This window comes from Gigantopelta aegis, chromosome 5 (assembly GCF_016097555.1).
Source record: "Gigantopelta aegis isolate Gae_Host chromosome 5, Gae_host_genome, whole genome shotgun sequence".
NCBI lineage: Eukaryota > Metazoa > Mollusca > Gastropoda > Neomphalida > Peltospiridae > Gigantopelta > Gigantopelta aegis.
The window spans coordinates 17,307,969-17,332,448 of record NC_054703.1 but is presented as its reverse complement, the minus strand read 5'-3'; the positions used below and the strand labels follow the sequence as shown (position 1 = coordinate 17,332,448).

General features: G+C 40.5%; 1 protein-coding gene across 1 annotated transcript in view; it reads right to left on the bottom strand.

Annotated features, from left to right (window-relative positions):
- The window catches only part of LOC121372978 (polyserase-2-like), a 30,072-nt gene extending 6,128 nt beyond the window's left edge, over positions 1-23,944 (bottom strand). The window contains exons 1-7 of the mRNA XM_041499417.1: positions 23,813-23,944; positions 18,696-18,863; positions 15,166-15,248; positions 11,153-11,241; positions 9,827-10,089; positions 8,594-8,733; positions 6,032-6,193 (exon numbers count right to left, since the gene is read on the bottom strand). Coding sequence (XP_041355351.1) covers positions 6,032-6,193; positions 8,594-8,733; positions 9,827-10,089; positions 11,153-11,241; positions 15,166-15,248; positions 18,696-18,863; positions 23,813-23,876 — 969 coding nt within the window. The 5' untranslated portion in view covers positions 23,877-23,944. The remainder of the gene's footprint in view (positions 1-6,031; positions 6,194-8,593; positions 8,734-9,826; positions 10,090-11,152; positions 11,242-15,165; positions 15,249-18,695; positions 18,864-23,812) is intronic.
- Between the last annotated feature and the right edge of the window lie 536 nt (positions 23,945-24,480).

Genomic DNA, 24,480 nt, shown 5'->3' with positions numbered 1-24,480 from the left:
GAGAGAGAGAGAGAGAGAGAGAGAGAGAGAGAGGTTGTTATTTGTTGTGGGGTGGGAGTGTTTGTTGGGATTTTTGTGTGTGAAGATTGTTTTGGTCTGTTTAAAACATTTCACTCTCTACTGGGGGCGGGTATGCATGTAAGGGGAGAGTACCTGCCACGGAAACTCGCCTGGCGCCGTTAATTGGCCTCCTACTATTCGATGACTCGCCGTAAGTGGATCTGGGAAAGTGATGCCACAGTGACCTGCACGATACGAGGAGAACAATAACAGGATAACGTGTGATATGGAGATCTGTGCACATTCTCAGTGATTGGTTTTTTAAACACTGAATTCAGTCAATCAACTTCGCATCCCAACGGGGTTTTCTTTTTCGTTTTGCTCTTTCGTTTTCTTTTTCTTTTTTACTTCTTTTTTTTTAAGTTTATTTTTTAGATGGGGTGGTTATGTTAGCATATTAAATTTGCTTTATATTGTTTGATTTTCGTAAGGTTTTTCTTACATGGTTGCTTGATTATACCGTTTGCGAGTGTGTGTGTGTGTGCGTGCGTGCGTGCGTGCGTGTGTGTGCCGCTTTCTCTCTCGATCTGTGTTTGAGCGTGTGCATGGTATTTGAGGTGTGTGTGTGCGTGTGCGTGTATGTGCGTGCGTGTGTGTGTGCGTGCGCGTTTCGTTTCGGTTTTGGTTGCTTTGCTGTGGGGTTGGGGGGTTGTTTTTTTTGGTTTTGTTGTTGTTGTTTTGTTGTTGTTTTTTTGTGTTTTTTTGTGGGGGTTTTTGGGGGGGGGGGGTATTTTTGTGTTTCTGTTTTGTTTATTCTGCTTGTTTTCATATTATAATTAATTTCCCTTTAATTTAAATCTTCACCCATTCCAACTTTGGCAGGCCTCACTGATTGTGTGTTCAAGTAGTTATTACTGCAAACCCCACCCCCACCCACCCCCACCCCACCCCCACCACACACACACCACCACCACCACCACCATCCCACACACCCGTCGTGCCTCCATCTTTCTAGAATTCCAATTCCATGTATAAAGGTAAGGCACGAGGTTTCTTTGTTTATTTTAACGATACCTTGAGCGAGAGGCGGAGCTAATGTGACGTCACCATTCGGAATACAACACATTTCCTGGAAACCACACCCACTGAAGGAGTAGGAATATCCTGCGAGGCATTTGTTATAGACATAGTTGACGCACGTCCCTCTGAACTTAGTCTCACATTCTGAAACATAGATATAGACATAGTTGACGCACGTCTCTCTGAACTTAGTCTCACATTCTGAAACATAGATTATAGACATAGTTGACGCACGTCTCTCTGAATTTAGTCTCACATTCTGAAGCATAGGTTACGGACATAGTTGACACAAGTCTCTCTGAACTTAGTCTCACATTCTGAAACATAGGTTACGGACATAGTTGACGCACGTCTCTCTGAACTTAGTCTCACATTCTGAAACATAGGTTACGGACATAGTTGACGCACGTCTCTCTGAACTTAGTCTCACATTCTGAAACATAGGTTACGGACATAGTTGACGCACGTCTCTCTGAACTTAGTCTCACATTCTGAAACATAGGTTACGGACATAGTTGACGCACGTCTCTCTGAACTTAGTCTCACATTCTGAAACATAGGTTACGGACATAGTTGACGCACGTCCCTCTGAACTTAGTCTCACATTCTGAAACATAGGTTACAGACATAGTTGACGCACGTCCCTCTGAACTTAGTCTCACATTCTGAATCATAGGTTACGGACATAGTTGACGCAAGTCTCTCTGAACTTAGTCTCACATTCTGAAACATAGGTTACGGACATAGTTGACGCAAGTCTCTCTGAACTTAGTCTCACATTCTGAAACATAGGTTACAGACATAGTTGACGCAAGTCTCTCTGAACTTAGTGTCACATTCTGAAACATAGGTTACAGACATAGTTGACGCACGTCTCTCTGAACTTAGTCTCACATTCTGAAACATAGGTTACAGACATAGTTGACGCACGTCTCTCTGAACTTAGTCTCACATTCTGAAACATAGGTTACAGACATAGTTGACGCACGTCCCTCTGAACTTAGTCTCACATTCTGAAACATAGGTTACAAACATAGTTGACGCACGTCTCTCTGAACTTAGTCTCACATTCTGAATCATAGGTTACGGACATAGTTGACGCACGTCTCTCTGAACTTAGTCTCACATTCTGAAACATAGGTTACGGACATAGTTGACGCACGTCCCTCTGAACTTAGTCTCACATTCTGAAACATAGGTTACGGACATAGTTGACGCACGTCCCTCTGAACTTAGTCTCACATTCTGAATCATAGGTTACAGACATAGTTGACGCACGTCTCTCTGAACTTAGTCTCACATTCTGAAACATAGGTTACGGACATAGTTGACGCACGTCCCTCTGAACTTAGTCTCACATTCTGAATCATAGGTTACAGACATAGTTGACGCACGTCTCTCTGAACTTAGTCTCACATTCTGAAACATAGGTTACGGACATAGTTGACGCACGTCCCTCTGAACTTAGTCTCACATTCTGAAACATAGGTTACAGACATAGTTGACGCACGTCCCTCTGAACTTAGTCTCACATTCTGAAACATAGGTTACAGACATAGTTGACGCACGTCTCTCTGAACTTAGTCTCACATTCTGAAACATAGGTTACAGACATAGTTGACGTAAGTCTCTCTGAACTTAGTGTCACATTCTGAAACATAGGTTACAGACATAGTTGACGCACGTCTCTCTGAACTTAGTGTCACATTCTGAAACATAGAGGCATATGCACTGCTTAAATGCAGAACTAGAAATAATAATAGAAGAACATTCATATATTTTCGTGGGGAATGGGTTACATGGTTGCTTTCTTTTGTGTGTGTCTCTCTGTGTGTGTGTGAGAGAGAGAGAGAGACGGAGAGAGAGAGAGAGAGAGGGGGTGTGTGTGTGTGTGTGTGTGTGTGTGTGTGTGTGTGTGTGTGTGTGTGAATATATATTGTATGTATGTATGTGTGTATATATTGATACACAATATAATAGAATAGAAATGTTTTATTTAACGACGCACTCAACAAATTGTATTTACGGTTATATGGCGTCAGACATATGGTTAAGGACCACACAGATATTGAGAAAGAAAACCCGCTGTTGCCACTTCATGGACTACTCTTTTTGATTAGCAGCAAGGGATTTTTATATGCACCATCTCATAGACAGTGTAGTACATACCACGGCCTTTGATATACCAGTCGTAGTGACTGTCTGGAACGAGAAATAGCCCAATGGGCCCACCGACGGGGATCGATCCCGCCCCCGTAATGATATACATACCTAGATATATGTAACAACAGGGTAAATCGTGTTTAAACTGTTAGCGGGTGTTAGTTGTATTATATGATAAGAAACCTACCTGTTTGTGTTGCTACAGTTTTACAGAGGTACAAAACGAACAGTATAAGCATTGCTGGATTTCTTTCTTACATGGCTATCTTCGTCAGAACATGTGCGCCTTCTGGCCATTCCCAGAGTGCACACAGATAGCAGCCACGCTTATAGTCGCACTTGGGTTAATGTTCGCTATAGCTTAAGTCACCTCCAGCCCTACCTCCTGTTGATATTGATATTTGGGGTAAGGCTTGAGGAAAGTCTATGTAATGCTTTGGAAATTGTCGACAACCAAATGGTTGCAGGGTGTATACTACGAAATCAAATCCAATAGACGACAATAGTAACATATGTGGCTAAAACTCCTACCCGCAGCGTATCAATCGACATAAACGCCATGGATATAAATACTATCACCCATCACCCTTAAAGTGAATCAGAAAAACATTTGGGGTCAAGCTGCTATTTATGAGATAACAGGTAGCGTCTATGACTACCCTAGATCCGCACAGAATTCGAGTACTTTTTTTTACAGGTACCCCATACATGTTTCAAGCACAAGGCTACTTGACACAGTGGTACTAGATGAATGTTTTTTTGCCCAGATGAAACTATTATTGTTTTACAACCAACACACTCACATTTATAACCAATCACAGGACTTGTGGTGTTCACTTCTCTATCAAAAGTTCGGTGCACCTCGAACTTTGACCCAGCCGGAAGTTATTTGGTTTAGTACTACCTACAAGCTACTGTGTCTAAAATACAATTTGTTTCCTAAATCTGATGCCACAGAGCCCCTATACGTCACCACAAGAAAGTACAACGATGGTTCGTTTTGTATATGGGCGTCGGGTTTAGTCGTATAGCGTTGGTACTGGTTAACAACATGTAAGTTTAATGACAAACTAAAGCTCTGTGGCATCAGATTTAGGACAAAATGTGTATTTTGACCAGAAGCAGAACTGGGCGAGTTAACTACAATTTAATTTCAAACACAATCAGTAACTTTAACGTTTTGAATAACGCCGCCGCCACTACACAGTACACTTTTCCGAAAAACGTTTCTGTTCTGTTGTGTTGTGTGTTGTGTTGTGTTGTGGTGTTGGGTGTTGTGTTGTGTGTGTGTGTGTGTGTGTGTGTGTGTGTGTGTGTGTGTGTGTTTTGTGTGTTTTGTGTATATGTGTGTATGTGACTGTTTTTTGGTGTGTGTGTGCGCGCGCGTGCGTGTATGTCTCTGTGTGTGTGTGTGTGTGTGTGTGTGTGTGTGTGTGGCTGTGTATGTATATGTGTATGTGTGCGCGCGCGCGCTCCAAATTTTATGGACGAAAAAAAAATGTAATTTAATTTTTATTAGTATTTTATTTTATTTTGTCTGTGTGCGTTTTGTTTTTACACGTTGCATGAAATTCCACTTTTCCACTAATGTGAAGAATCTAGTCTTCATGCCAGACCCATCCAAGCCGACCCGCTCATGTTCATCCGCCTATTGTCCCACTGAGTAGTAGAATATACTCTGTATTCCTTATCATCCCGCACTACACTGCGCAGTATGCCCAACTGACCTACCTAACTGACTACAGCCTAGGCCTACATGACATTACCATTACGGTTTTAGAGGCGCTTAGCTTGTGGGTGGGCACAAACTATTACTGGTCTAGGGGCGCCAAATACTCAAATATGTCTCTGAGTGGCCCCTATCACAATTCGTTTGTCTATTGTTATAATTTAAACAATGAGTTCCTATCTAACTTGTCTACCTTGATAGCCGCGATGTTGTAGCTGCTCAGTGATGTTAGTCCTTTTGTCACAGTGCATTACTTACAATTAGTTAATTGATAATCTGACGACTGCCATGGTATCCACTTAGAGACATGCCTATCAAACCAATTAGTGTCAAGCATTAATTAAATATGTAACGAGCAATATAATACAATGCAATTTAATTGTTGCCACGGGTATTGCAGGCGTCTGAACGAGTACACCTTGATAACTGTATATTACATTCAAGTTCAAGTTCAAGTTCTTTATTGCGTTAAGTTTTCCAACTTATCAGCATTATAACAATGAAATACAATATTATGTACAATAGTGCGGAACAATGGTGGAGAATGACTTACATAAATACATACACATATACAGATAAAACAATCCATCTATATCTATATATAAACAATCGGCAATATGGGTTACACAAATATACATAGATACGTGTTTAGTATGCGTCTTATAAATAAGGATAATTTACCCATGAAAGACAGACTTGGGGAGAACAGATACTGTTAACATGCCTTGAAGTTCTCTCACAAAGCACAAACTCTACTGGAAGATCCGAGAGACAGTTTTGTAGCAAAAGCAATGTCAACTCTATCGGGAGACCTGTGTGTCATTCACCCAAGAGCTCTGACTTGTATATTATCTGTATCACCATGTTGTTAATTTATTAATTACGTTTCATGTTTGGAAAGTACAATACAAGAAACTACATCACCAACTTGAGACTTCTGTTGTTCATTCATTTAACATTCATTCGTAAATTACGCTGTGCTACTTTTATACAGTACCGTTAATTAACACATTAAAGAAAAACGTCAGGTATCGTTATTAAGACATTCTTTATTTAATATTTATTCCTCACATATTCTATCCAGTCAAGGAATGATTGAACTCGCGTGTAAACACCCGGAGTATTACGATCACCGCAACCATAGCCCCACGAGACGATTCCCGCCAATTTGTAGCTCTTGTCACTTCCAGATTTGCATACGAGCGGGCCGCCAGAATCACCCTGTGAACAAACAACAATCGCCGTCAACTAATCAACAACATGAGAAACGTCGTAAACAAATCAACAACACAAAAAACAACACACGAAACGCTGTAAACAAATCAACAACACAAAAAACAACACGAAACGCCGTAAACGAATCAACAACACAAGAAAACAACACTTGACACGCCGTCAACAAATCAACAACACAAAACACCACAAGACAATAACACGAGAAACGAAGTCAATAAATTAACATGCCTGCCTCTGTATACGAAACAGGAGAATGATGGACTATTTCCATGATATAAAATATAAATATAAATGATATAAATTCAGGAGGGCCGTTGGTCAGTCAGACCCGTTGTAACCTGGAGGCAGCACAGCGCTAACACACGCACACACAAACACACACACACACACACACACATACATACACACACACAGAGAGACACACACATACAGTCACACACATACAAACACAGTCACACACACACATACACATACACACACACACCACACCACCCCCAACTTGATGACAAAAATGTAGGTTTGTTTATCCTACTCTATACAAATAAGGATAAAGCTCTTGTCTTCTGGTCTTCGGGCGGGGCCGTCTGTGCTGCCATGAGAATGATGGTTTCAGTATGCGAGCCTCTTCCTTTCTCTCCCAGCTCTCCTTCTGTCTTGGACGAAAGAACTGGTCCACTCCAGAACGTGTGCCTAGGAGAGCCGTCAGCCCGAGACAGCTGGCCTCAGACCACAATTAATTTCGCTATATGTTTCTATATAGCCTTAGTGACTATAACATTTTCATTAATATCAGCAGGCCCGTGGATTGTCCAGCTTTTTCTCCCAGCATATTGGTTTAAACAAACACACCCTCTAAACCAGGCCGGAGTACTCCCATTTTACACAAAAAGCACTACTTTTGCATGGGCCGGAATTACCACATACAAGTCTTCAATGTCAACAAGTTACACATGTTTACAAACTACATGATCTCCCCTGTCACTTCAGTCAAATAGTTGCCACTTTATAGCTGTCTGCCATGAAATAATCACAGTCAAACAGCAGACTACTTGCGCGGTCAAATTTCCGATTTTGGACAACCAAATAGGAAGATAACTGTAATCTGAGGCCAGCTACCAGAGCCGGGGTAAGTATCTGCGGGTCCTGTAGCACAAATAACAGCGGGGCCTCCTTCCCAGGATATATATTTTGCAACCTCTTCGGGGAGAGCGGATAAATGACCTGGTTAAAATAAACGAAGCGCTACATATGCTACTAGGGTAAACCGGCGCTGTGCACTACAACAGCTGGTTTTGAACGTGCATATAACCCTGGCTAATGACTGATAGGGATGACTATTGCGGTCAGTTTTACTATTGCAGTAGTATTGCGACGGTCAAAATACTATTGTGATAGTATTGCAATAGTATTGCTAGTTCTTAAATCGCTTGATAATAATATTAACAGATATTTCGCTAAACTATTTACGTCAGTCTTCAAGTGTGTGTGTGTGTGTGTGTGTGTGTGTGTGTGTGTGTCTGTGTGTGTGTGTTTGTGTGTGTGGGGGGGGATTGTCTGTGTGTATTTGTCTGTATGAACGTGCGTGTGTATGTATGTCTGTGTTTGTACTTAATTACAAATGTATTTGTAATAATGTCTCTATGTAGTGAAATCATGCGTTGGTCGTAGACTATATTATTTTACTAAGCATACTATCAAAACTATCGATAGTTGAGTAAACAATTGCGATAGTTATCGATAGTTGAATTAACTATCGATGAATTGCTATCGAGGCACTGACTATCGCAACATATCGATAGTTCGATGTAGTGTTACAACACTAATGACTGATGGTTGTCAACGTGTCGGTCGCATGTTGGGCGGAAAGCCCAGTACACGACCACCATGCCCCATTTAAAGTTTTGAGTCAAATAATTTACGTATACAAATAATAATAATTCTGCTAGCCAATGTTAGCTGTTGCCACCAGAAGAAAAGAAAGTCCCGGTATTTAAACTATAATTAAATATCGTGTGACTGAAGTTTGGAAGGTACTATTAGAAGCCTATACGTTTGCACATTAGGTGTGCACACGAAAATACGTCACACTGTGCAGTTAATACAATCAAACAGTCTTTTTGAGTTGTGTTTTGGGCGGGGCGGAGGTGGTGGGCGAGGGCAAAACAATTTGTTGGGAGGGGATTTCGTTTTTGAAATCCCTGTTATTATGCTTTATATTTGTCTAATGTTCTTGTGTTTGACATTTCGCGGGGAACTCTGAGTGTGTCCAAGACATGCGTGCTTGAACCTTAAATTGGTGTAAGCACGTGTCATAATAGCTGAATGATGGTCTAACGTTCACGGAGACTACCGGAGATTGACGGATGGTTGACAATCTTTACAGACCTGGCAGGCGTCTTTTCCCCCCGCAGTGATGCCAGCACACAGATTGTGGTTGAAGATGACGTTACCGAGGAAATATTTACACCGACTGTTGGAGATCACTTGAATGTTGACCTCTCTCAAGTACTGCGTCCCCGGACCATCTGATAGAAAGAAAAGAAAATGCATGTTCGTCTGACTATACCACGGCAAAGTTTGAAGTACGGCTAATATTAAATAGTTAGGGTTATTTCGACACGTGTTTAGTAAAGAGACAGGAAATCTGCAGTCGCCACATAGCCTAACCCGCAGGACCGGGGGGGGGGGGGGGGGCGGAGATGCAGATCACGTGTTCATTCACAGCTGCAGAACGCCCCCACCCTCACGCCATCTACCCTACCACTGGCTCATCACGCGCGGATTAACGAATTTTCGACACCACCACCCTCACCCATTCCTGGATCTGCGCTTGCTCGTTCTGTAATTTAACGCCCTCCCAAATTTCTTTCATGATGTTTAGTTACTGGCATATGGGTTGTTTGGGTTGGGTTTTTTCATTTCGGGAAAATCCTTATATTATATTATTATAAATACCATTCATATATATCCGCTCCCTTTACCCTAGTCACTGGCGTAGCCAGGATTTTATATAAAGGGGGGGGGGGGGACCACTATTGAGGGGGAGGCAACACATACTATGTATGTATTGATGTATGAATATTTATATATTGTATGTATGTCATGGTTGACTCTTACATACATGAATATTAACGCACTGGCTCAGTGGATAATTAAATTGTTTCTGGCCTCACAAATTGTACCATGCCGTTGCTGGGATTCGAAACTGTGGCAAAGAATCGCCCGCAACTTGCAGACTTGCCACGATATGTTCTGAGCTATCGAGGCATGTATGTATGTGTGTATGTGTGTGTGTATGTATGTATGTATGTATGTATGTATGTATGTATGTATGTATGTATGCATGCATGCATGCATGTATGTGTGTATGTGTGTATGTGTGTAATTATGCATGTATATATGATTTTATAACATTTAATACAGTGCCTCCATCCCCCCACCCCCGCCCGCTACAACATTGACCCCAGTGCTAGTCTGCGTGACCTCTGGGACTAGATACACCGTAATTATTATTTATTTCTGGTGGATCTGTTTCACTATGCCTAGTTGGTTTAAACTTTAACATAACTGTGTGGGTGGTGGGTGATGAATTCTACAGCAGGCCTAGTACCACCCCACCTGTATGGGTTGAACCCCAGCCAGTGACGGTGCACACGTCGTTGGTGAAGTCTTCGTTCCAGGGAAGACAGGCAGGTCTGACGTAAGTTCCGGTGATGTCGACGGGTTTGCTGAGTTTGACCATGGCTATGTCGTGACCGTTGTCGGCCTTGGTGTAGTCGGCGTGGCGCACGATGCGAGTGACGTCGTGGATCTGACTCGTGTAGATGCTGTAGCGGTTGTGTATGCCCAGCACCGCCGTCCAGCCCCTCACGTGGAAGATGCTAGGATGCAAACATCAAAGTAAAACAGTCAGAACACTTTAGCTATTAGTATAATAGTATGTTTGGAATATGTAGGTCTATGTATAAATGTGTGTGTGTGTGTGTGTGTGTGTGTGTGTGTGTGTGTGTGTGTGTGTGTGTGTGTGTACAAGTGTACAGTATATGTGTATTTAAAAATAATTATAAGAAATAATCTCCTTTTACATGTTTCATCTTGTCTTCAGAAAGGAACTGCATATACAGAGAGAGAGAGAGAGAGAGAGGGGGAGAGAGGGGGAGAGAGAGGGGGGAGAGAGAGGGGTGAGAGAGAGAGGAATACCCCTGCTTACATCATATTAGATTCATGTATTTTTCTTTGGAAAATCCTGAATATGATGTGGTTTACCTTTTTTCTTTTTCTTTTTTAAAGTTTCGGGCACTACCGGACGATTCGCCGGTTGTCCCATTTATTTATCAATCCTACTTATTTACAATTAACCAGGTTCTCCTTGAATGTTAAAAATATATGTACATTAAAAGTGTTTGTGCTTGTATCATAATAAAATATATATTCACTGCAAGCTTGTGCTCTTGTTTTCATTTATATTTTAGTGTGTGTTGCTTAAAAATGATTAGTTAACCTGATTCTAACCTTGTTTGCGGGCTTACCTTTCTGTTTCATAAAACATGTATTCTGAGCTATTAAAACAGCAGGGTGACCAGCCAACGTGTGGTGTTTGGCAAAATTAGTCATTTAAGTAACAAGTTGTGTCATTTAACGGTGGCGTAGAAAGGTGCCAAAAAGTGTGGGGCGCGCACACACACACACACACACACACACCATCGCTGCTGCTACTGGATCAAGCAAAGTGGGGGGGATACATGCCCCCCTTGCCCCCTCCCTCCCGCTTCCTACATCAGTGTTTAAGTGAACAACAAGCTGTAATAGCTGGAAATATTTTACACTGCCTAATAACTATACACTAGGGACTGAGTCTTCAACAGTGGGACGTTTACATTTCTTCTTTTTTTTTCTTTTTTCTTTTTTTTCTAGCGTCACAAGAATGGTAATGTGGGTACGCACTCGTCAAAACAATGGGACGCCGTGACGATCCACTGGTCATCAATCAGGGTGCCGCCACACAAGTGTTGTTGGTTGTATTGAAGCGAAACCTGGAAAGTGAAAGCAGAAGTACCAGTCGATAAAATAAGGCGATTAACCTTTTCGTAAAATAGTGCTTACGCCATGTAAAAAAAAAAAAAAAAAAAACCGCGACCACAATGGTACAGCAGACCCTTAGGACACGGGTAATTGACTGTGACCCTCCCACCTTTGCACTCGAGGACGAAAATGTACCGAGTTTTTGTAAAGATATGGCTGGCGCCCCCTCTCCCCTCACGAGGCTGTGACACCACATACGGTTGTGCCCCCCCCCCCCCCCCCCACTCACACACAATATTCCTGGGGCACGTTCAGTCAACCGCTTGCCACTATAGCTAACGTTCGGGTGGCTGCTTTTTACGCCACGCAATAAACCGAATTACCGCAGCGGGAGTCCATCAAAACAGTTTTGCGAACGTTTGAAAAACGGCTGCCTGAACATAGGCCAGACATCGTTCCTACCAGTGGTGTAGCGAGGGGCTGGGGGAGGGGGGTGGTCAAGTGGTCTATTGCCTCCTAATCAAACCTTTTTTGTTTTTAAAGTGTATTAGATTTTATAAAATCATACATACATACATGTGTGTTGCTCCCCCTCCCCCATATTTATGTTGCCCCCACCCCCACCCCACCCCAAATATAAAATCCTGGCTACGCCAGTGGTTCCTACGGGCCTGTGCAGAGGATAATATTAGACCACAGACCACAATTATTTACGCTATATGTTTGGATATTGCGTTAGTGGCTATTAATATCAGTAAGCCCGTTGATTTTAGTAAGCACCTTTGCCTGCCGCGGGTGGGGGGGGGGGGGGGGGGGCATACCATGTAAAGGACAACCCCTGTTGTCCAGCTCTTTCTCCCAGGATATATTCGTTTAAACAAACACACCCACTAAACCTGGCCCACTTTACACAAAAAGACTATATTTTCATAGGCCGGAATTACCACAAAAAAAGTCTTCAATGTCAACAAGTTACACGTTTGCAAACTACATGCTCTTCCATGTTAACTTCAGTGTTAATAGTTGCCACTTTAAAGCCGTCTGCTATGAAATAATCACATGCTCTCCCATGTTAACTACAGTCTTAATAGTTGCCACTTTAAAGCCGTCTGCTATGAAATAATCACATGCTCTCCCATGTTAACTTCAGTGTTAATAGTTGCCACTTTAAAGCCGTCTGCTATGAAATAATCACATGCTCTCCCATGTTAACTATAGTCTTAATAGTTGCCACTTTAAAGCCGTCTGCTATGAAATAATCACAGTCAAACAGCATTTCATTTTCATTTCATTTCAACTTATTTTCGTGTTTACATTCAATTAAGGTTCAAGTACGCTGTCTGGGTACACACCTCAGCTGTCTGGGCTGTCTGTCCAGGACAGTGGGTTAGTTGTTAGTGGTTAGTGAGAGATTAGGGTGTAGTGGTCTCACGCTTACCCATTGAGTAGTTAAAACTCGCTCTGGGTGGGAGCCGGTACCGGGCTGCGAACCCAGTACCTACCAGTCTTATGTCCGATGGCTCAACCACGACACCACAGAGGCCGGTTAAAACAGCAGACTACATGAGAGGGTATATTTCCGGGAAGAGAACTGTGATCTGTAGGGTGTATACTACCAAATCAAATCCCATAGACGACAACAGTAACATGTGGCTAAAACTCCTACCTGCAGTGTATCAATCGACATAAACGCCACGGATATAAACACTACCACCCCTCACCCTTAAAGTGAATCAGAATAAATTGGGGGTCAAGATACTCATTTCAGAGATAACGGGAAGCGTCTATGACTACCCTAGTTCCGCACAAAATTTGAGTACTTTTTTAACAGGTACCCTATACATTCAAGCACAAGGCTACTTGGTACTAGATGAAATAAAATAGCATATTTGTTTTACCCAGATGAAACTATTACTTTTTACACCCAACACACTCACATTTATCACCAATCACTGTACTTGATTCCCATGTCGCTGACCTGTAACAGACATTCGTTTCTGACTAACTCGGCAGCTTCAAAAATGATATTCCTGAACATGTCACTGAAGAGTTAGAGGGGAAATGTGCTTTCTTCGCACCCTGAATTGAATTTTAGTGTGCTAGATATTTCAAAGCTTAATTGATTTTTTTAAACTTAACATTGCTACTTTAACATCTACATCTTTTGGGCATCCATGTCCCTGTTTTGCCTGCTATATCGAAGGCAGAGTGACATGATATCATTTCTATGATATCCTCCCCCTGACCTGGGAAGACAGCCTAGACAGCCGAGACGTGTGTCAGTGACAGAGTGCGTGGATATTAATTAGATATAAGAATTAAAGTCGCACACCCTAGTTTCAGTGTGTGAAAATGAACACAAAGTTTGGTTAATCTACAAACCAGTAATACATCTATATGCAGTCTGTGTCGTTGAAACGGGGAAATACCCTCGTAAAATAGACAAGCGATCGTCTCTATAAAGAGTGTAACAAGAGTCTGTGTCGTTGAAACGGGGAAATACCCTCGTAAAATAGACAAGCGATCGTCTCTCTAAAGAGTGTAACAAGAGTCTGTGTCGTTGAAACGGGGAAATACCCTCTTAAAATAGACAAGCGATCGTCTCTCTAAAGAGTGTAACAAGAGTCTGTGTCGTTGAAACGGGGAAATACCCTCGTAAAATAGACAAGCGATCGTCTATATAAAGCTAGATGTATACTTCACCGCCGACTCCGGTCGGTCTGGGATCGATCCTCGTCTGTGGGCCCATTGGAATATTTCTCTTCCAGCCAGTGCACAACGACTGGCATATCAAAGGCCGTGGTATGTACTACCCTGTCTGAGGAATGGTGCATATAAAAGATCCCTTGCTGCTAATTGAAAAGAGTAGTCCATGAAGTGGCGACAGAGGGTTTCCTCTCTCAATATCTGTGTGGTCCATACCCATATGTCTGACGCCATACAACCGTAAATAAAATGTGTTGAGTGCGTCCTTAAATAAAATATTTCCTTCCTTTCGTTCAGCGCCGACTGTTGTGAGCGAGTATTTGACTCGCCCAGTCCTGCTTCTGATCAAACCTAATCCTCATTGTTCAGTCAATTCAGTGTGCTTTTATTGCCCGGTCGTTCAAATCTTTTTAGTTTACCTCAAAAAAATGTAATTTCAATTTCGCATGAGGTTGGCAATCGAAATATGAACTGACCTTAACAGTTACTTGTTAGAGAAACGTGCGTTTTAGAAAAAATAATTTCATTGTAGGCCTACTACAAACACCGGTGTGACCAGAAACACTTCGGATGTTCGGAAATGAATAATGTGAACAATAAAAATTAATAAATGTTTGATTTCAATTGTCAAAAACAGCTCTTAATAGTGTGGGGAAATCGCGGTAATGTTTAAAAACTAGGATCTGTCACTTTAAATTACTAGGGGTGTTGTAAAAACATCTGGTTATACCGAAAATGAGCCATGAAAGGTACCATTTTCTTCAGTTAATACTTTGAGGTTGGAGTTGTAGTTTTCATATTTATGGATTTGGTTTGGTTGTTATAATATTGCATATAGTGTTTTTAAACACAAACGTTAACATGGTCGCTTATGGGATTTTATTTGGTATAGCCATACCTGTAGAGGAGGTATAGAACCAAAAACCGGCTTCGGTGGTGTCGTGGTTAAGCCATCGGATATAAGGTTATTTAGATACAGGGTTCGCAGCCCGGTACCGGCTCCCACCCAGAGCGAGTTTTAACGACTCAGTGGGTAGGTGTAAGACCACTACACCCTCTTCTCTCTCACTAACAACTAACAACTAATCCACTGTCCTGGACAGACAGTCCAGATAGCCGAGGTGCGTGTGCCCATTGCAGCGTGCTTGAACCTATAATGGATATAGGCACAAAAGTAAGTTAAAATGAATGAAATGAAATAGAAGGAGAACAAATATCCTCGAACGTACCTGCCATGGGTAGCCACCGCGTGGAGCGACTGTCCCACCTACTATTTTATGAGCATGGCTAACAAGAGGTTTGCCGCAGTGAGCTAAAAACAAATAAGAGGTATTCAACGACGCATCAATAGACTGTTAAAACAAGGAGGTAACCCGCAAATCCATAAGAGAGAGAGAGAGAGAGAGAGAGAGAGAGAGAGAGAGAGAGAGAGAGAGAGAGAGAGAGAGAGAGAGAGAGAGAGAGAGAGAGGAGGAGAGAGGGGGAGTGATGGAGGAAGAGAGAGAGAGATGATACAAGAGAGAGAAAGATATAAAACACAAAAAGAAAGAGAAGAGATAGATTTGAGAGAAGAGAGAGAGAGAGAGGAGAGAGAGAGGAGAGAGAGAGAGAGAGAGAGAGGATGAGGGGAGAGAGAGAGAGAGAGAGAGAGGAGAGAGAGGAGAGAGAGGGAGAGGAGAGAGAGAGAGAGAGAACGAGAGAATGAAGAAACATTAGTGATGAGAGAGAGAGAGGGGAGGGACTGGAGGAGGATAGAGAGAGGCAGAGAGATAGACGGATACACAGAGGCACAGAAAGAAGAGAGAGAGAGAGAGAGAGAGAGAGAGAGAGAGAGAGAGAGAGAGAGAGAGAGAGAGAGAGAGAGAGGTGGACAGACGGAAACAGAGAGTAAATAAATATGTGGACAATATATAATACTTAAAAGTTATTTTTGATGTTATAAGAGACAATACTTTCTGACGTATGAGCATTAATCGGCTTCTGATTGCCACAACTCTGTGGCATGCGAGAACGAATTGGCTTGGTGCTAACTCCAAGGCTACGTGATGTACTAGAGTTTGTTTGTTTTGTTTAAAAACACCACTAGAGCACATTCATTTATTCATCATCGGCTATTGGACCTCAGGCATTTGGTAATTTTGACATACAGTCTGAAAGGAAACCCGCTTATCTGTTATAAGCACCATCCCACAGACAGGATAGCACATACCACGGCATTTGATATACCAGTCGTGGTGCACTGGCTGGTACGAGAAATGACCCAATGGGCCCACCGACGGGATCGATCCTAGACCGACCGCGCATCAAGCGACCGCTTTACCACTGGACTATACGCCCTAGAAATCACTGGCTGTACAACGCTTTATGACGTACAATAATTGATCGGCTTCGGTCAGCCATTGGACTCTATGATATAAAAGATCCCTTGCTCCTAATCAAAAGGAGTAGCCCATGAAGTGGCGACAGCGGGTTTCCTCTCTATATATCTGTGTGGTCCTTAACCATATGTTTGACATCATATAACCGTAAATAAAATGCGCCGAGTGCGTCGTTAAATAAAACATTTCTTTCTTTCTTTGGACTCTATGACGTGATAATGAATTGGCTGGTTGCCAAGTAGAACACCAAGGCTGCATCCAGTCAGTCAAACCATGAATAACGTACCATATACTGGTTCGTGCGTTTTGCGGTAAACCAAATGATCACGTTGTGGAACACTCAAATAGTTGTGGGGGTTTGTGGGTTTATTTTTTTTAATTTAAATATTTTATTCACCATCTTCAATATGTAACAACATTTAGAATGGTACATACATTTTACAAAGTGTCACCAACACCAAAAGCAAGTTAATATAGTAACATTTACCGATTCACATCCCAAGATATAATACAAACAATGGTTTCTGTCTAGACTGGTTCAAGCTGCAAGAACAGATTTGACCAGATATCCCATCTGTTCAGAAATTCTTCATGTTTATTTTTATTACAGTATGATATTCTTTCTAAAATATAATATTTGTGTATTATATGTTTCAAATGCTCAAAAAAAAAAGTTTTTTCTTTGTAAATTTAGAGTGATATATAAACTGTTTAGTCAAAATAATAATAATATTTGTTATTGTGTTTTATTTTTCTGGAATTCCAAGAAGAAACTCTTTTGGAGAGAAACACACAGAGATACCAGTGGCTACTGCTATCCATTCTTGCAAACTTTTAAGTATGGACTGAACATGAGTACAATAATAAAATAGATGCAAATAAGTTTCAACTGACTCATTGCAGAAGCTACAGTTTGGACTAATTACCTGTTTAATATCAAATAAAAACTTATTTGTTGGAAGAATTATTTGTGTTATTCTATACTGAAACCACTTTAACCTAGTGTCCTTTGTATTGTTGAAAACAAGACTGTTAATTTTGTTCCATCAGTTAAAGTCCTCTTCTATAGCCAAGTCATGTTCCCATTTACTGATATACTTTGGTGACGAAAACGAGTTTACATTAGGTAATTTTTATATATATGCTGTGATCCTTTTTTGTTCTTTGCAATAATATAGACATGTTTTGGCGAAAAGAGGAAGCTTTCTGAAAGAGGTTTCGAAGAGAGAAATGGCCATCTTTTAAGTAAAGTAGCTTTTAACCCTTCAAAAATTATGAATGGAGGATGAAACCCATAAAACTCACAAAAGGTATCATAACTGAATAGGTTACCATCTAGATCAAACATATCGTGTACATTTGTAATATCTCTTGAATTCCAATTAGCATAATGTATAGTTTTATTATTAATTTGTATCAATCAATTGTACCAAAGTGGTTCAGAGGCAACAACCTCCTCTTCGAACACTCCAATAGTTTGTGAACGTTAGCACAGAACATGTACTAACTGGCTATATGTAACTGTATCATTCTTTGACGTGCCTGAATTAACTGACTTGATACCACGACATCACTGTATGATGTAAGTGAATTAACTGAATAAATGTCACTGCATCACTCTGTGATGTACGTGAATTCACTGGTTTGGTGTCATTACATCATTATATGGCTTACGTTACTAAACTGAATATATGCCACTACATCACTCTATGACGTACGTGAATTAACTGACTTGATGCCACCACATCTATTTATGATGTTCGTAAATTAACTGGTTTGATGCCACTATATAACTCAAGGCGTACGTGAAGTACCTGGCTTGCTGCCACTACACCATTCTATGACGTACATTAATTAACTGGCTTGATGGCACGTCAACACTCTATGACGTACGTGAATTAACTGGCTTGATGGCACTACACCACTCTATGACGTACGTGAATTCACTGGCTTGATACCACTACAACACTCTATGACGTACGTGAATTCACTGGCTTGATACCACTACAACACTCTATGACGTACGTGAATTAACTGGCTTGATGGCACTACACCACTCTATGACGTACGTGAATTTAACTGGTTTGATGGCACGTCAACACTCTATGACGTACGTTAATTAACTGGCTTGCTGCCACTACAGCACTCTATGACGTACGTGAATTAACTGGCTTGATGGCACTACAGCACTCTATGACGTTCGTGAATTAACTGGCTTGATGGCACTACAGCACTCTATGACGTACGTGAATTAACTGGCTTGATGCCACTATATAATACTCTATGACGTAGGTGAATTCACTGGCTTGATACCACTACAACACTCTATGACATACGTGAATTAACTGGCTTGATGCCACTACAACACTATAATGACGTACGTGAATTGAGTGGTCTGGTGCCGGCTACAGGGGGGACGGTGACTGGGTTGGATGACGGCATGCAGCAGAATGCGAGGAAGCCGCAGTGACTCATCACCTGTTTCTCGCCCGCCGCGCACGCCTTGCCGAACAGACTCCTACAGTGGCCATTGTACGTCGTCTCGCACGCTGCAAACAGACCAACACTAGTTTAAAACCGTAATATTCTACACAGATTTTAGGATATAGTTAATGAATGTATTATAATTCAATTTTCTTTGCGTCTATACACTTTACGGCAATCTGATTGGTCCAGAGGTGTTTACTTTTCTTCGTTCATATCTCAATGAATCGAAAAAAAATTAAGCCACGCCTACTACCCTGATTCAAATAATAGTGAATGAACGTTTGCATTCTTATGTATCAATGAAGTTTACGCAAACAATACTACTGGCGTATTTAAAGCTACACAAAATAAATTCAGTTATGTATTGTTAAAGTATGCATAAACATTTAATTATAAGATTTGATCGCAATAATTTTTTGGTTCATGCAAGTATGAACCGAAAAAGACAATGTGCACACTTTTGTATGCCCTCTACGCGGGTCATACAGTGTGCACATCGTTTTTTCGGTTCATACTTGCATTAACCAAAACAAAATTGCGGTAAATTCTTAATTTACTTTTCCTTTTAACAATCACTCAAGTTGAATTGAAGAACACACACACACAGAGAGAGAGAGAGAGAGAGAGAGAGAGAGAGAGAGAGAGAGAGAGAGAGAGAGAGAGAGAGACACACACACACACACACACTTGCATAATTTCCTTCTCTCACACCTGTGTTGTCAGTTTTAACCATTTTCATTAACGAATTTGGCCTAACATGCTACATGTCAGACTCTGTAATCTCTGTCGACGGGACGTTACCCAGTGGTAAAGCTCCTGTGTGTAGGACTGCCACTATCCATGATGATATGTCCTACTTCTGTCTACTGGACTAGCACTACCCTTGATGATATATCCTACTTCTGTCTATTTGACTAGCACTACCCAGGATGATATATCCTACTTCTGTGTACTGGACTAACACTACCCAGAATAATATATCCTACTTCTGTCTAATGGACTATCACTACCTAGGGTGAGATATTATTATGCTGACTATAGGACTGGTAGTACCCAAGATGACATATGCTACTTCTGTCTACTAGACTACCACTATCCTGCATGATATTTCATACTGCTGACTATAGGAATGTTACTATCCAGGATGATATATTCTACATTTTTCTTCGCCTACTAAGTATTGTATCCAACGTGTCTCGGCAAGAAGACTGCCACTCCCGTGGACGACATTATCTTACTTCTGTCCGTAGGACTCCCACTGCCCAGGACGATCCTACTTCTGTAGACGGATTGCCAGTAGTTAGGACGATCCTACTTCTGTAGAAGGATTGCCACTAGTTAGGACGATCCTACTTCTGTACAAGGATTGTCACTAGTCAGGACTATCCTACTTCTGTAGAAGGATTGCCACTAGTCAGACCGATCCTACTTCTGTACAAGGATTGCCCCTAGTCAGAACGATCCTACTTCTGTACAAGGATTGCCACTAGTCAGACCGATCCTACTTCTGTACAAGGATTGCCCCTAGTCAGAACGATCCTACTTCTGCAGAAGGTTTATCACTAGCCAGGACGATCCTACTTCTGTAGAAGGATTGTCACTAGCTAGGACGATCCTACTTCTGTACAAGGATTGTCACAAGTCAGAACGATCCTACTTCTGTAGAAGGATTGCCAATAAATATCAGGACTATATGTTATATTTTTGTCTGTATTGAGATTGCCATTCCTAAAACTGATTTACAAATCTAATCCTGCACAAAACATACCTCTTTGAAGATTTTGACGAGGCGATATGCACTCATGAATCGCTGTCAAAATATTAATGAGATAAAATTGGGAACAAGAAACACCTTGTATAATTGTATATAGTTTTGGTTTTACTGTCTGATATCTCTACCTAACACCTTGTATAATTGTATATAGTTTTTGTTTTACTGTCTGATATCTCTACCTAACACCTTGTATAATTGTATATAGTTTTTGTTTTACTGTCTAATATCTCTACCTAACACCTTGTATAATTGCTAATGTACTAAGTATTTTACTGTCTGATATCTCTACCTAAATCCTTGTATAATTGTATATAGTTTTTGTTTTACTGTCTGATATCTCTACCTAACACCTTGTATAATTGCTAATGTACTAAGTATTTTACTGTCTGATATCTCTAGCTAACACCGTGTATAATTGCTAATGTACTAAGTATTTTACTGTCTGATATCTCTACCTAACACCTTGTATAATTGCTAATGTACTAAGTATTTTACTGGTTAATATCTCTACCTAACACCTTGTATAATTGCTAATGTACTAAGTATTTTACTGGTTGATATCTCTACTTACAATCTTGTATAATTGCTAATGTACTAAGTCGTTTTACTGTCTGATATCTCTACTTAACATCTTGTATAATTGCTAATGTATTAAGTCGTTTTACTGTCTGATATCTCTACTTAACATCTTGTATAATTGCTAATGTTCTAAGTATTTTACTGGTTAATATCTCTACCTAACACCTTGTATAATTGCTAATGTACTAAGTATTTTACTGTCTGATATCTCTACCTAACACCTTGTATAATTGCTAATGTACTAAGTCGTTTTACTGGTTGATATCTCTACCTAACACCTTGTATAATTACTAATGTACTAAGTATTTTGCTGTCTGATATCTCTTCCTAACACCTTGTATAATTGCTAATGTACTAAGTCGTTTTACTGGTTGATATCTCTACCTACACTTTGTGTCTTGCTCGTCTTGAACAACTAATAAGACAACAGGTGTATGGCAATGAATATTCTAACCATGAAACTCTTAACCAAATGTACGGCCCAGTGTTGTACCTTTGCTGGACATGAGAAAAAACACCAGGGAGATATCTAGAACTCGTTTATCTGTGTAACGTTAATAGTCTAGTCAAATTATCGCGTGACCGAAAACAAAAGGCTTCTGATTATTGGACACTAGAGAACGTGTATTGCTAATATTTGTGCCTAATCGATTTGCTTTTCCTTGTTCTCTCCCCTTCTCTCTCTCTCTCTCTCTCTCTCTCTCTCTCTCTCTCTCTCTCTCTCTCTCTCTCTCTCTCTCTCTCCATATCTCTCTCCATCTCTCTCTCTCTCTCTCCCTCTCTCTCTCCATCTCTCTCTCTCTCTCTCTCTCTCTCTCTCTCTCTCTCTCTCTCTCTCTCTCCCTCTCTCTCTCTCTCTCTCTGTGTGTGTGTCTTTTTTTTCTCAATCACAACTAATAAGACAGGTCATATGCGTACTAAACGCCAGACGGATATTAAATTTAAAAGGGTTTTTTTAAAGTTTTATAAAAATAAAATCGTCATAATTGCGAATCCTTCAGCCTAGACACCTTTTCCAGGGAGTTTAATTTGAAATTGTGTTCACTCTAGTAGGCCTGTATGTTATTAATTAGTTTGCCCAAAGATTTCTGTTTTTTCTGTAGGTGTTATCTTTATATAATGTTTCCAGATGCATTACTCAGTACATATTCATGTCATGATCGTCAGCCCTGAAGTGATGTGTCACCGATCATGACAGAATGAAAGAAATGAGAGATACGTTTTCTACACTACTCGCCATGAAGCTATTGTCGACGTTACCTTGCATCAGTTAAAGTTTGTTATTTGACACCACTAGAGCACATTGATTTATTAATCATCGGTCATTGGATGTCAAACATCGATGTTAAAACTTAGTGTTAAAAATACCAAATGTAATTTTCCCCCATTTGCAGCAAGGCATCTTTTAATGGCACTATTTCACAGATATGACAGCACATACCACGGCTTTTATATACCAGTCGTGGGCCACTGGTTGGAACATGAAAAAAACACAATCAGAGAATGGATCCGCTGAGGGGGTTCGATCCTATGACGCAAGCACCTCAGGCGAGCGCTCTACCGACTGAGCTTCCTTTGATATACCAGTCGTGGTGCACTGGTGGAAAAAAATCCATTATTATTTACCGAAATGTGTTGATATTTGAATACAGAAGACATTATATTTATTTTTATTTGTGCATATTTTATTAGTAGTATTAATAAGCTGGTGAAAAAATTCATATTTCATCTAAAACATTTTGACAAATGTAATTATTATTTTTTATTAATCCACGTTATAATACAGTATAATTGAGATATTGGAGTGATTTTTAAAAATTGGGTTCCAACATATGTATATTGAAATTGTTTCAATGGACCATTTGTAAAATTCAAAATGGCCACTATATTAAAATGTAACTTTACATTTAATTAAGACTGCTAAGTTGGCATCTTCACAGATGACAAAATATGTGTACATAGCACTCAAGATATCAAGAAAGACGTCTCGTAAATGGCGGCCATCTTGAAATTAATATCACATTTGTAAGATACATCACAGATGCATTACAGATATTAATAAAATATGGATATAGCAGTTTGAATTGTGGTCTGGGAGCATTTAGAACTTAATATATTGACAAAACCGTCTCGTAAATGGCGGCCATCTTGAAATCAAGATACTGTTTGTCAGATATATCACAGATACATCATACACATTAATAAAATATGGATATAGCAGTTTGAATTATGGTCTGACAGCATTTAGAAATCAAAATATCGACAAAACCGTCTTGTAAATGGTGGCCATCTTGAAATCAAGTTTTAATTTGTCCCAAATCACTAACAGGCTGGTTCATAAGACAAATTCTAATTATAGGAATTATAGAAACAGCAAACAAAAATTGATGTTTTTATCCCCTCTGTCCCCATCAGTCAGCTAAGCTATTGGACTACTGGGGATAAACTTTCCCAAGAGAGTAAAAACCTGCCTATACACGAGACTATTGATACGGGTAACCAAAGGGGATCACTTACAACAGGTTGCCACTTTTACAGTCTTTTTAAAATGTCCTGATTAATGAGCATATGCAATTCCAATGATAAATTGTATGTATAACACATTACTAATTTCCAATAATTGATTAATTAATTAATTAAAAGTGTTTTAATATTTACCACTGGCGCTTCCTCCAGTTATGTGGAGAACGCCGATCTGGACTAGAAGAATTAAATAAAACATATCGCCTGACAGCTGGCCGGTGCTGAAAGTGTTGGCGTTTCTCAGTTTGTCAGTACAACAAGGCCTATCTCCTGTGTTCGCTATCCCACACACTGATAAGACTGTGTCACGATTATACTTAAAGCCTTGTGTAGTGTCACGATTATGCTTAAAGCCTTGTGTAGTGTCACTATTATGCTTAAAGCCTTGTGTAGTGTCACCATTCCAAGTTCACCTTCTATTATAAGATGTTTCCGAAGGGACGTAGCCCAGTGGTAAAGCGCTCGCTTAATGCGCGGTCAGTTTGGGATCGATCCCCGTCAGTGGGACATTGGGTTATTTGTCGTTGCAGCCAGCGCACCACGACTGGTATATCAAAGGTCGTGGTATGTGCTATCCTACCTGTGGGGTGGTGCATGTAAAAGATCCCTTGCTACTAATAGAAAAATGTAGCGGTTTTCCTCTCTAAGACTATAATGTCAAAATTACCAAATGTTTGATATCCAATAGCCCATGATTAATATATAAATGTGCTCTAGTGGTGTCAAACAAAACAAACTTTTTATAAGATATTTCCGACCAACCCGAGCCCTTTTAATCACTGCCGATGTGTATTTTTGTGCTG